At 38.7% G+C, this 14556-nt stretch overlaps 1 protein-coding gene across 2 annotated transcripts; it reads left to right on the top strand.

The window, feature by feature from the left end:
• The first annotated feature begins 1654 nt into the window (after positions 1-1654).
• Positions 1655-13930, top strand: scaf4a (SR-related CTD-associated factor 4a). Of its 2 annotated transcripts, none has more exons than XM_044140972.1 (19): positions 1655-1846; positions 4345-4428; positions 4552-4596; positions 4699-4860; positions 4936-5068; positions 5212-5348; positions 5444-5650; positions 5810-5892; positions 5979-6063; positions 6459-6635; positions 7208-7281; positions 7369-7559; positions 7726-7826; positions 8909-9022; positions 9112-9268; positions 9365-9492; positions 10278-10431; positions 10542-10697; positions 10807-13930. In XM_044140972.1, exons 1-19 carry the CDS (start codon positions 1817-1819, stop codon positions 12114-12116), a joined length of 3528 nt encoding a protein of 1175 aa, XP_043996907.1. In that variant the 5' UTR covers positions 1655-1816; the 3' UTR covers positions 12117-13930. The 2 variants fall into 2 exon arrangements, with proteins under 2 accessions (XP_043996907.1, XP_043996906.1); XM_044140971.1 differs by having other exon boundaries at positions 5807-5892.
• The last annotated feature ends 626 nt before the right edge of the window (positions 13931-14556 follow it).

Genomic DNA, 14556 nt, shown 5'->3' with positions numbered 1-14556 from the left:
GAATTGGAATTTAATGTGATAAATCACAACAAAGTGATGCAAAATTGTGACGTGAAACAGATAGTAAACAGGATTTTCAAGAATTTATTTAGAAATTCAATGCCTTCACTAGCTCTAAAATACAATCTAGTGTGAGAAATTAGCTCTGCTATAGGACAAACACTTCTCCCTAGTCCTGTCCTGTGTCTCCTTGGGTTCATACCTGGTCATCTGGATACTCACAAAGAGACTGTGGAATTCCTATTGATGTTGGCCAGAAAATCAATAATGTTTAAGTGGGTTGGTTGTGATGCCCCTTCGATCCAGCTATTGAAAAACTTACTTTCTGAAGTTATTGTATTAGAAAGATTGAGATATTGTATGAATAGGAAATTCTATGGTTTTAAAAAAAGATGGAAATGTATTCTTGAATACTTCAAAATTTCAAAATTAAAACAGTAATGTGAATCAGAATGACGTATGTGTATAAGTTTATGTATAAATTGGTTCCATTTCTCATATGATTGCTGTAATTTATGTATAAATTGGTTCCGTTTCTCATATGATTTCTGTAATTTATGTACATGCCTCCGTTTTTTTGTTTTCTGTATCAGTGCTGTATACGTTTTGTCCTGTTATTGTTCTTTCCTTTTCTCTTTTTGTATAAATGTTCAAAAATACCTAATAAACATAATTATAAAAAAATATATGTATACAATCTAGTGTAATCTGCCATTTCATAACAGCAGATTACAGTAGTGACTTTTTTTCACCTACCCTGAAATAAAGGTAGGTTCTCTTAAAAACACTACTAAAAGTTGTCAAGCAGATTTCTCCATTTGAGTTGTGAATCTATCCCATATTACTAGAGTGTTTATCTGACTGTTACTGGCTTTTTGTCAGATTATTACTCTTCTTGCTTAGCCTGCCAAGTCTAGATGGACAACCGTGTGATAATAGCTAAACAGTTTATTCTAATGCAGTATAATTATTTCATGCTAAAAATGAGACAGTGTACTTGAAGTTTACTTTTTCTAAACTAAACCTTACATATGCCAGAGCAGTATAGTGAAGTATTCTTGGCTTATCTTGAAAAGTATATCCCTTTAACTGTCACCTCAAATACTGTCACATGCAGGTCAATGGGTCAATGGGGACACCGGCGTCCTCATGGCAGTTAAAGGGCTATAGATAAGTCTTAGACTAAGTACAAGGTTTTCACTTATAATTTAATACTTTAACCTTTACTTGTATCATTCTTGGTGCCTTTCTTCTGTTCTTTCTTTTGTTTCTTGCTGTTTTTTTTCTTTCTTTTTCTTTCTTTCAATACACACCTTTGCTTTGAAGTACTACCAATGTAATAAGCTTACATTTTCAATGTCACATAGTATATAGTAGCATTTTTATTCCTATCAAGTTATTTAATTTTTTTGGTTCCTAAAATGTGCAGTTTTCTTGTACCTATTTTCACAAAGACGTACTTCAGTTCTCAACTGGAGACACTATATTGTTTACAAGTAAGCAAATGCATACTTTTACCCCTACCATTTTTGACAAATAAAGACTTGCTAAGTGAACTTACAATTAAACTATTAAAAAGATCCATATTATTTTTTCAGGCAACACATTAAGTAGAAGCACCCTGCCACCTAGTGGACAAACCCAAGAACAACAGTAACCGAATCCCATCATGCTTTGCTGTGCCCGCCGACCCAACGCGAGGCTAACTGGCGTTAGCTACCGGGGAGCGGACATGTTGTTCCGTCCTTTCCTGGAATAAACATCGTTTCACCAGGATTTCGGGAGTTAAGGGAGAAGCCAGGTGCATCTGGCAATCATGGAGGCCGTGAACGCCTTTAATCAGGAGGTAAGCTGCACGCTGGGCTTGCTCAGAATCTGAAGTCACCGTGGCTGGTGGATGTGGTCACAGCAGTGCTGTGATGCTGTATAGCTAACCGAGCAGGTCGGACAAGGGGGCCTGCTAGCCGTTGGACTTTCTTGGTGTTATTGTAATTGGGTTAATGTTACAGTTCGTCAAGTGGGGTGGTGTTACACTGAATAGCAGGATATCTTACTCTAGTGTAATAAGAAGGCACTCGGTAATGTCAGAAAACAGAGTAAACATTGGTACTAGGATTTTCCGTGATGCTAATGGGAGTGAATTAGTCCCAAACACTGCTGCTGGCAACAGTACGATTAGCAAACATACTCTCCAGTTAACACAGTGATACAAACGTACTGCAGACCTACAGGGGTTTATTGTTGCTAATTTGGAATAATAAATATGCGAGGTGTTTCTTAAAGAGCAGACACGGTAAGTTTCTATGAGGCCTGTTCGTGCTGTTGGAAGCCCAGTCAGAACCTGCAGTGTCTGTCACTCAGTAAGCCTTACATTTATACGGTTATCAAAGCTGGAGCCCATATACTTAATCGGTTATTGAGGCTCAAATTGACATCCTGCAAGATATTTAGCTTCGAAATTGTTGTCATTCCTGCGATCTTTACAATCTTTGCAGTATTTGTTGTCTCACTGGAAGCAAAATTACAGCTGCCTGAATACTAGGGCATGGGGAAAAGGGCAAATCATAGACTTTATTTTGTCATGTGATGCTGAAAGTCTGGGTTTGTGTGTCAGATTTTATGCATCTCCTACATTAGATAAGTGTCTATTTTGCTTTCAGATGATGTCTAAGAATATCTCTTCTTATAGAGGCATTCATTATGGAAAAGAAATCTATCATGATATTTTACTCTAAAATCAGGATTTTATTACTGTTATGCTTTGCTACAGTTACTTTGAGATTCATACTATATCACATAAATGAGTAGAAGTACCACTGTAATGCCACAGTAATTAAACAAAAATGTTTTACACTATTTAATTCTGATTATTTAAATCAGAAAATCAACAAAAAATAATGACAAAATCACAGTTGGAATAATTTCCTATACAGAATAACATTTATTTACTCTTCTATTTTGATAGACACTTGGACTGGTTGGCTCTCCTTAAATTTCAACACCATTACTGCTTTTTTTTATTTTTATCTCTGACTATATTTCCAAAAAGACAAGTTAATCTTTCTTGAGCACAAGGAAAAAGTATTGGTGCCTTCTTTCAGCCAGTTGACTGGCAGTGCTCAGCAACAAGTGGGTTGCTTTGGGCTCTCTATAGCTGAGTCAAGCTCTAATCAGTTACCAAAACTTTTTAAAAACAGAATTTAGCGTATACGCACAAGCCTGGTTACAGTGGCCAGTTTTAGAGTTCCTCTCCTGCTTTGGATTTTATCTCTTTAAAGGTGAATCAAGTTAGTAGAAAAAATGACGATGGTGAGACAAAACATTATATATTGGGTGTTTATTTTGCAGACTGCGATTAGGGGCAATTTAAAGACATGTTGAGATTTTAAAATGTTAGTTTCTAAATCCCCAAACTATTCAGTGGTGACATTCTAGAGGTTCAAAGTCCTGAACTTTGTCCTGAAAGTTCTTAGAGGTTCAAAGAAATGCTTTTCTACAGCTTTTCTTTTAAGCTGCAGAAAAGGTTTGTGCTATCTGTTTTCTCAGGCTGCATGGAGTGCAGAATAATGCAGCACTGCCCCTCCCCCACATATTGCACATGGCAAGGCCTAAGGGAAACTACCACAACTTTCCCTTGCTTACAGAACAGAGAAATATGTGTTTGAAAACTCTGGTTGTGAGAAACATGGACGGTTTTGGTTGTGAAATCTAAAGTAGCACCACTGATGGATCCCATTAAGCTGTTGCTGTTTTTTTTATTATTATTTTTGAGGATATCTGATGGGGGAGTCCCTGATATTTTATCTCATTGACATTATATAGTGAGGAACTTGGCTAGCTGTGTTATTACTGTATCAGTACAAACCTTAACCACTAAACTGATCAGATGGTTTCAGGCCCAGGTAGCTCAGGATTGTTATTTTTTTATTTGAGAGCCATGTTTAACAATATATTAATTTCAGAATATTTTTTTCTGTTTCATTTTAAAAATTTCAAGCAACACATAATAAAAAGAAAACATATTAGTCTCCGTTTATTGACAAAAACTGACAAAACCATCTCACGAGATATAAAAAAATGTGCGTAGTAATCAATAATGGCAACAATAAGAGATTTTTGAGGAAACAAATTTCTACTTTTGGAAGTTTAATTACATTTAGGTTCTCCACATTTGCCTGTAAAGTAATACATCCTTATTTTAGTGTGTCATGTGACAAATGGATGTACTTAAATAAAATAAGTATTTCACCTGAAATTCATTTATTTTTGCTCCATTTGGTGTTGTCCATTCTACTGTTTCATGATTTTCCATCTCATCCTTTCATTACCTTTTCCACTCTGCAGTTATTCTCCTTGATGGACTCCAAGCCTCCTATATCTCGAGCAAAGATGATCTCCATCACCAAATCAGCCATAAAAGCTATGAAAGTAAGTAACAGTTTTTCATGTGCTGCATTCCTTTGTTCATGTTTCTGATTTTAAAAATAGGTTTCTATTTCTTTAAGCATGCATTAAGCTGAAAACACTCATTTGACCCCTTTTTTTTCCCAGCTCTACAAACATGTGGTCCAGATTGTGGAAAAGTTTATCAAAAAGGTGAGCCTGGTTTTGTTTTAAATTGATTTGAAAAGCATTGTTTTTTCTCAACAATCATAAGTAATTTAAAGGTATTTGTCTCCTTGGTCTTGATTCCTCCAGTGTAAGCCCGAATATAAAGTTGCTGGCTTGTATGTGGTTGATTCCATTGTGAGACAGTCCAGGCACCAGTTTGGACCAGACAAAGACGTGTTTGGTCCAAGGTTCACCAAAAATATCACAGGAACCTTCGAGAACCTTTGTCTCTGTCCCATAGAGGACCGGGTAAGAATGGAAAACATCTTCTGAAAGGCTGGAAAATTTCTGAAATGATGCTTCATTTCTTTTCTTTGTTTGTAGAGTAAGATTGTGCGGGTTCTGAACCTGTGGCAGAAGAACGGAGTGTTTAAGATTGAGGTTATTCAGCCGCTTTTGGATATGGCTGCAGGTTCTGGCAGTGGTGCTGCTTCCATCACACACACAGAAGAGCCAGGTGAGTTATAATTTGAGTAATTTGAGTCCTTTTTAAATCCCCCATTACAGAAACAGTTTTATTATTTTTCTGCATGAGCATTATCACCTTTAAAAACGTGTTTGTTCCATTGTTCCATTTGTTCCCATTGTCTCATCATTTAGGTTCACCACCGTCTCCAGCCAAAGAGCCTGTTACCGTAGTAACAGCCAACTCTACCCCAACAACCGCTCCTCCACTACACAACTCTGACGCCCTTGCTGCCGTAGCACAGCTTTTCCAGTCTTCGCAGGGTCAGCAGGTGTGTTTACACCTATGGAAACGTGACATAGCTTCATTCATTTGCGTTCTGTTCTGTCATCATGGAAACTTCTGAATCTACTTTATACTTCTTAGCTCCAGCAAATGCTTCAGAATTTTCAGCAGCAGGCAGTTAAGCCTGATACCAACACTCAGCCTCTTCTGCCGACCGCTCAAATGCCAGTTCAAAGCGCGCCTACTGGCCTGGCTACGGTTGCTGCCCAGTCTCACCTCTCCTCGCCTCAGCCTCCTCCATCCGTCCACTCCACACAGCCGGTCCAGCAAAAGACGGCTTTTGACATGGTGACAGATATTTCCATTCCTTACTTCAAGTTTTCTAACCTGTACTGCCTTGCAAAGTATTTATATTATATTTGAACTTTTTCAGCTTTCTGCTAACTTCAATGTAAAAAGAATGTAATTTAGAATTTACAGCTTCATCTTCTGTGTTGCCTTCAGAAGTTGCTGGATCGTTTTGACTATGATGATGAACCAGACGTTGGAGAGGAAACTAAAAAGGATGAAGCCTCCTCACAGCCCCCTTTGTGAGTCGCCACCCTCATTCTGAGTAGCATAGCCTCCACAAATAACATCAATGGAGAGAAATATTGATGCATTTTTCTTATCACAGTATGCAACAACCTCCAGCCTTTCCTCAGCACATGGAGCACTTTAATACACAGATGATGAATATCTCACAAGACATCACACAGCAGGTAGTAATACTGGACTTTCATTGTTCATTTTTATTAAATTTTTTGACCAGATGTTTTAAGGTGTGAACATCAGTTAATGGAGATGGAAAAGAATTGCATTCTTTATCAAACAAGTGGCTTAAATATTTTGATGTACTAAAAGAAATTACTGTACAGTAGCTCTGACTGATTTTAACTTCTGTTTAAGTTAAACACTCAAAAAGTATCTTGAGAATTTATTTAAATAGTCAGGATCTGTCACTCAGGAATATTTTATATATTTGTTTAATATGAGGTGGTCATCAATTTTACAGAAACCTTTAAGAAGACAAAACTGAATAAAATCTGAACAGATCTAATTCTGATATAAGATGCAAGGATTGGTATTTGATATTAATTACAGATTTATTCTATAGGTTTCAGTGCCTCCTAACGGCCAGCTGCAGGCTGGTGTTGTTCTGCCAGGACAAGGCTACCCTGTTACCATGCCAACGATGGGGCACTCTCTTCCAGGGCACCACATTCCAGGTTCAGCTGGGCTTCCAGGGTTCCCAGGGATATACCCTCCTCAAAACGCTGCCCAGCAACAACAGGTAGGTTTCCAGCCATCAGAGGTCATTAATTATAGCAGGGGCAGAGGTAGAGCCATCCAGTTGCAGTAAAACGGTTTTTCCTTTGATTTAATAAGAGACAAAATCATTACAGAGATTAGAAACAGTCTTCAGAATCTTATTTTAGCGATTAACATATAAGATGCTAATCGCCATCTCTGTGTGTACTTTCTGTGAAGATGCTAGATGCTTAACTAGATTCAAAGATTTAGAAATGGCTGTCAAAATTTCCCATTTTTAAGTGTGAGCTCTAAAAGCCAGAAAATCAAACTTACAGCCTTCTTGGAACCTGCTGAAAGTATTTTTTCTCTCTCTTGCAGCCTGAAGTGATGTTCTTCAAAATCATTGTTTCCTTTTAAATAAATTTGAACAACTTTTAGTTTTAGTTTAGCTTTAAATTTATGTTTTTCTTCAAACTGAAAAACATAAATCTAATTCCTTGACTTTTAAGATAAATTATTAAACGTTAAATACTGGTCCAGAGTATAACTGGTTTGTTTATATTTGCAATACGTCACCTTCTGATTCATAATTTTTTTTCATCTTTTCATCAGGACTCCTCAGTGGATATGGACCATTCATCAATGAGAGATGGCCGGCATGGACGACGGTCCCACTCAGGCTCAAGGTAAAGTCTAAAATGGATGCTAAGTATTTTTATGACAATCTGCCAAAAAGAAGTTTCCTGGTAACAAAGCTTCCTTTGTCTACACAGATCTCCAAAGAGGAGAAGGTCTCGGTCCAGTTCTCGCTCCCGACGGTCCAGGCACAGGCGATCTCGCTCCCGTTCCAGAGATCGTCGCCACCACTCACCTCGCTCTCGCTCACAGGAGCGCCGGGAAAGAGAGAGAGAAAGAGAGCGGCGGCAGAAAGGCCTTCCGCCGCCCAAGAGCGAGACTCTGAGCAGTGAGTTATTACCTAGGTTACAGAGGAGATTATTTATCACAGGAATGATTGAAATCTATACTTATTTGTCCGTTTTCCCTCCTATGATGAAAATAATTTGTTTAAATCTTTTAACTTTTGAAATATTGTCAATTTTCTTCCTTGTTGATGTATTTTTCCTCTTTAGTTTGTAGTACTACACTGTGGGTGGGTCAGCTGGACAAGAGAACTCAACAGCAAGACGTTGCCTCGTTGCTTGAAGAGTTTGGACAGATTGAATCTATAAATGTAAGTCAATTTATTTGGATCAGAAATAATTTCATCTTGAAACAGTAATTTGTGCGTTTTATAATTTCAATGTTTTTAACTTAATTACTTAATGGACACTCAGAGATCCTGCTTTGTATTTATTTTAAATTTATAGAAGATTTATTATTCAACCAGCAGTTGTAATCAGAAGGTTCTCCGCTTAATCGCCTCATATCACATTTTTTACATAGAAAGACTTGCAAAGATCTACATCGAGGTTTCTGTTAAAAGCTACTATCAGAGAAGAAGTTTTATAATTTCAGGTTAATTTTGATTGGTCAGTGCATACAAACCAATGACAGCCAGCAGAATAAAGCTGCATTTATTTTAACAACAACTTTGCTTCTATAAGCCTCTTGGCATTCAGATTTGTAATTTTTTTTTTCATTTAAAAGTGTTTTTTGTAACTTTATTTAAACAGGAAGGATCCCTGAAATCCACAATCTCACTTGGTTGGACTGCAGCTGAGAAATCATTAAGATACAACTCTTCTTTTAAAAAATTATATATCACAAAATTGCCTACAAGGTCATAATCCCCTAGTCAAAAATTTTACATATTTAGTATCTTTTAGTGCATTTAATTGTGTTCTTTGTTTTTAAACTGTAAAACACTTCATGTCCAATCCATCTTGTAACTGTCATCAGTGCAATTTCAGTGTGTGCAATATCATGGTGGTAAAAGTCTACTTGAATGTGTTATTTGATAGGCTATAATTAAGCTGTTATGTATTCAAACCCCCCCATTTGTCAATATTGTCCAATTAGATTTTTTATGCCCTCACTTGAGGGCCAAAGAGTACAAAATTGAATTAATTTTGAAGAAGCTTCCCTATAAACTACATCTCTGTTAGATGTTGATTATGACATGGTTGTGGCTGTAGCGCTTAGAGATGATGTTTGCATTGTTTGGTACTTTACCTTTATGTTGTTATCTTTAAGAAATATTGTTCCTTAGTTGTTGTTAAACAGTCCTTGCTCAGTTAATTGGTTTGTCGGACAGGAAAACCTGTTTCTCATATGGTTATTAACCATTTTTTGTTTGTCTTTGTCATTTTTCAGATGATTCCTCCAAGAGGCTGTGCTTACATTGTCATGATACACAGGCAAGATGCATACAGAGCACTGCAGAAACTCAGTAGAGGTTCGTCAAAAGTTAACCAGAAAGCAATTAAGGTTGGTCTTATTTATTTTGTCTCTGGATATGCCACTGAAAAAGAATTCTGGAAACAAATCCGAATTTAAATCAAATTATTTCCTACCAGATTGCTTGGGCTTTGAACAAGGGTATAAAGCCTGATTTTAAACAGTACTGGGATGTGGAGCTGGGTGTCACCTACGTACCCTGGTCTAAAGTCAGAGAGGAGCAGTTAGAGGAGCTGAAGGAGGGAGGAATGCTGGATATGGATACCTTATCACCAGGTAAAAAAAAAAAACTAATGTAGGAGAAATGTTTACCATTTTCTAAATTTAGTTGGCTTTATTACTGAGTAATTACTATCATGACTGACTTTGCAGACTGGAGCAGCATGAGAAAGACCTTCGACCACCTTGAGGAACCCACACACAATGGCCGTTCTGAGCAACAGCAGCCAGAGGAGACACAAGTGTTACCGATGGCAGTTGCAGCTTCTCATCCTGTACAAGTAAAGAAGACATAGAATATTTAGGGTTTCAAGCCTGCAGGAGCAAGCAGGCCGTTTGCCTGCTCACAGCAGAGCAAGAGACCCTATTGTTTTTACTCTGTTTTTTCATTCATTTTAAAAAATCTGAGAAATGCTTCATTTGGGCAATTCTCCCACGACGCATCGCGCAACAACATTTTTCATTTGACAACGTTCAGGACGTGTCACATGAACCCTATTGTTTTTACTTCGCTTTTCCATTCTTCTTATTATTATGTTTTTTCTGCTGAAACCTGTACTGCAACCTATCCTCCAAAACTTTTTACAACTTTTTTTTAGTATCCGTGTTCATAATCCACACCGCTACTTAGATATAAATATTCAGCCACATTCACCTGTAGGTGGTGGTATGGTAGGAAATATGTGTTTCAGATTATAACTCCAAAACTAGAAGGCACATAATTTTCAGAACTGTCCTGCATTTGAAACATTTTGGGACAGAAAACCATCCTGAAAAATTGCCGTCTTGGTCAACGCGCAAATCCGTAGCAACGCCGAGGCAGATGGAAAGCGCGTTGGGGGTTGGAACCTGCCGGGTTATATTATAACTGGTTACAGTTGTAGTTGAAATTATTAAGTTTTTTTATATTGAAATGTTTTTTATGAATTATGGTGAAGTAAGAGACCCATATTTCAGTCAGATACTATAGTCCTTCACAAAATGGATTTTGTTTTGCTTATTTTGCTTAGTGTTACGTAATGTTTACATGGCACTGGCCGAATTATCTGCTTATTCATTTTCTCAGGTCCCTTCATTGCAGCAGCCAATGGTTGCTATGGGTTCCCTCCAACCTCCGGTCTTTCCTGGTCCCATTGGGATGCCTCCACCTGGCTTTGCTCCAGGCATTCCCCTTCCTCCTTTCATCAGACCTGGCTTTAACCCGTTGCAAATGCCCCCAGGTAGCTGCCAATAATCTTTTACTATTTGCAGTTGTTTTAAAAAAACTAGGATGCATGTCTTTCACTCCGGTCAGAGAGAATCTTAATGGATTTCACTACTATATCCCCAGGTTTTCCTGCCTCGGGACCTATGCCCCTCGGTCCACTACCTTCTTCCAAAGGTGGAGTTGATGACCCGCCTCAAGACCCAGCAGGTCAGGGCGCCAAGAAAAATGATGAGGTCCGGGAGGGTCCAAATTTATTTAACCATCAAATGGGGCACATGGGTGAGTAATTTTATTTCCCTTCAGTTACTAAAGAAACAAAAATAATGGGGTTTGAGCTATTTAATAACTTAAACTTAGCAATCTTAACTACTTGTGATTTTCCCAACAGGACCTCCAGGAGGTTTTCCAGGTGGACCTCTAACTAATTCTACTGGTGGTCACCCCGTTGGTCTTCTTGTAGGACATCCTGGCGGTCCTCCGGTTGGACATCCTGGTGGCCCCCCAGTCGGACATCCCGGCGGTCCCCCAGTCGGACATCCCGGTGGGCTCCAAGTCGGACATCCCGGCGGCCCCCCAGTCGGTCATCCAGGGGGACCTCAAGTCGGACCTCCAGGTCCAGGTGGACACCCTGGAAACATCCAGTCCCCTCTTGGGGGTCTACTAGGTGCCCGACCTGGTATGATGCCACTCCAGCGCCCCCAGGGTCCACCGCCATCACACATGCAACGTTTTCCTCCACCCCAAGGGCAAAGACCACCTCACCCCAACGTCCCCCCTGGCCCGCCACAGTTGATACCCAGGGGGCCACATCCTCAAATGATCCGCCACGAGCCGCCACAACCTAAAGGAGGATTTGGGATGCCCCCTCCACATAACATGAGAGGTCCCTTCCCTCGAGGACATGGCCCGCCCCCTCAAGGTCCTGCCCCGTTTACAAGACCGGGTGGTCCTAGAAGCTTCGAAGGGCAGGAGGAAATGGATGACAGACCGCTCAGGGGTGACAGGCCAGGGTTCAGGGATCGAGAACAGGAGAGGGACAGAGACTGGGATCGAGACAGAGAGAGGGACAGAGGATTTGGAGGGGGAAGGCGTTTTGGTGATGGAGGCAGAGGAGGGAGTAGTGACAAAATAGATGGGCGGGACAGGCTCGGAGGTTGGCAGGAAGATGTAGGGAATTCCCGCGGAGGTGGATGGGAGAGAGACAGAGACCGAGATCGGGACAGAGATAGACGGGACTGGAGAGAGAGGCGAGGCAGCCTTGATAAAGACAGAGATCGAGGCCGCAGTGACGATGGGGAGAGGGATCGAGTCAGAGCGGAGGGAGGGGAAAGAAGCAGAGGAGAAGGAGGCAGCCGGGACAAAACCAGAGCGCCTGAAGTCAAAGCAGACAAACCGAGACGGTCGGAGCGACGAGAGAGGACGTCGCGGTGGGATAAAGACGATCGACTGGCCGAACTGGAAAACATGGACAAATTCCGGAGCTCTAACAGCACGGAACAACCTGGTGGGACTCCTCTGGTTACGGTGGAAACCAGGAAAGAGCCAAATGGGGAAGCCACTAAAAAGAAGGAAGAGTCAGAACATTTACTTGCCGGGCCGATTCCAATTGCTGAAAATGCCCAATCATCCGAGTCTAAAGAGCTGGCTCAAAATGAGTCCACAGCAACAAAAGAAGAAAAAGATGCAGCAGCATCATAGACCTTCAACCTGTGACTGCTGTGAATGAGAGAAACTCCGAAAAAAGTTTTGTTCACTGTAATAGTCTCAGTTCTAACTAGTGACTGTTCGTCAGATGATAGTTGACAGTTCCTGGGCGGTAGCACATCCCCCACCACGTTGTCAAGCAAATGAAATCAGATCTGTTGAAACATCACGTTGCGAGTATAATCTGGCCTGGCATTTTGGTTTCGTTTTGATCAATAGTTAGATACTCACTTGTTTTTTATTACAATAGTTTGCATACAGATTGGGGAAATTATTGCTGTCCCACTTTTATTCATACTTTCATGTCATCACCTTGAGGAAGGAGCTTCTCAACAACAAATTAGTTCTGTTATGGAGTCACTTTTAAAATCTGCAACACTGAAAATGATCTAAATTGAATGTACTGTAATGGGGGCTTCAATCTTTTCTCCTTATCACTGCTTATGACATTACCACCGCCAAAAGACAGAATCAAAGGATTTTATTTCTAAGGAAACAAATGTGCATTTGACGACATTACCACAAGAGTGTTTCTTTTATTTTGTTTACTTTTAAGGCAAAAATAAGGAAAATATATGACTAATCAGAGAAACACATGTAGTGTTATAAATTTTCATTTTTTACATATTCAAGAATATAATTTAATGCTACATAAATGAACAATGGTCATGACTCAGCTGGGATATTTCCATTAAAAATAGTTTTCAGAACTGGAACTATGAACGACAGCTATTAAAAAACATCAGAAAAAAGATAAGTTTGATTTGTCAAAAAGCCAAAATTTTGTCAAACATTTGATACATGTCGGATACTTTGTTGGTCAAATATTAAATGTTTGCAAGTTAAATTTCATAGAAAATGTAAGGATGTCTAATTCTCCCCACTCTAAGTTCACAACTTTTCAGCTTCTATTTTCATTAATTTTTATAATTGTTAAAACAATTATAAAAACACAGGTTTGGTTTCAATCTGTAAAAAAGAGACAATTTGGATTTGTGAGAAATTTAGAACAAATATGTTTTCTATCAATGTTAAAAAGACTAAAGAAAAGAAAAAAGAAAATTGTTGAATTACCTCACTTTTCTGTTGCCTGCTTGACTTTTTTTATTTTTTATAACCTCTATTATTTTTACTGTTGAGCAAATGGTGGTTGTCAGATTTGTCTCCTTTCAGCAAAGTTGTCTGTCAAAATAAAAACTGTATTATTCAAAAAACTCAAGCTAGTTTCCCAATTGAAAACACATCATATAACATTACAGATTTCTTTCATTTTGAAACCCAGAATCAGCAATCTAATAATTTTACACTGAGTTATGTAAAGCAGAAATGCTGAAAAATGAAGGCCGCTGCCTAGGACACTGCTGTAAATATGCTTTTGTCACTGATGACTTTAAGTTTTAATGGTAATAGTTGTTAATATTCTGTGATTTGCGTATCTGAAACACATTGACACAAAAAGAACCACAGATACAAGTTGCTTTAACGTTTTTAACTCCTAGTGGTCTGGAAAATGACAGATGTTTCTATGGTTTCTTTTCAGTATGAAAGACATGGACATGATATCGTCAACATTTCAGCCATAGGAACTTGTTTTTAATAAACTATTTTTGTACCAAATGTTTTTTGCTTCTTTTAACCTGTGCCTAACTCTTGATTATATACTTGTTTTTGTTCAGCTTTGTCAGATAAATGCTCAAGTGTGAAATATGTAACCTGCCTGTGCAAGTTTTTGGACTAAGCTTCGTGGTTAAAAAGAATAACGTGATTCTTTATTAAAAGTGAGGTCTTATCATAAAAAGTTAATTGGCTGTTCAGCTCCTCTGATTTGTTTTTTCAGATTCTTGTAATAATTTGATCAAATTTATATATTTCACTATTTGAGAATGTTTAAAACTTTTCCCTTCCAGAGTTATTTAAATTGCTCTATCTAGTCTGACATAATGAACTGTTAGAGGTTTCTTTTAAGTTTCTTTTTGACAACGTATACATACACTATACCTTGTGAAAGTATTCATAACTTCTATGTATTTTATCTTTTGACTGATTCATTGTAATACATAAACATGTTTCAATCTAAACCATTACAATCCATTTAGGTTCATTTTGTTCAGAAGTGAACCTCTGCCTCTGTCTTAGGATATTTGCACCCACCACGTTTTTGTTTTTCTTTCAGGGTTGACTTGTATTGCCCCATCCATCTCTATCAACTCTTAAAGGTTATCTTCTCTCCTGCTAAACAAAAACACCCCCACAAAATTATTCTGCCATGTTTCATTTGGGGTTGGTTTGTTCAGGGCGGTGATGGTTATTTTTCTGTCACACATCATTTTGTGTGTAGCAAAAAATGTTGATTTGCCATCATCTGAGCAGAGCACATTCTTTTACGTTTTGGCTGTATCTGCTGTGGTTCAGTGGTTCCCAACCCTGTCCTATA

This window comes from Gambusia affinis, linkage group LG15 (assembly GCF_019740435.1).
Source record: "Gambusia affinis linkage group LG15, SWU_Gaff_1.0, whole genome shotgun sequence".
Classification (NCBI taxonomy): Eukaryota; Metazoa; Chordata; class Actinopteri; order Cyprinodontiformes; family Poeciliidae; genus Gambusia; species Gambusia affinis.
The sequence above is the reverse complement of the archived record's forward strand: the minus strand, read 5'-3'. Positions and strand labels throughout refer to the sequence as shown.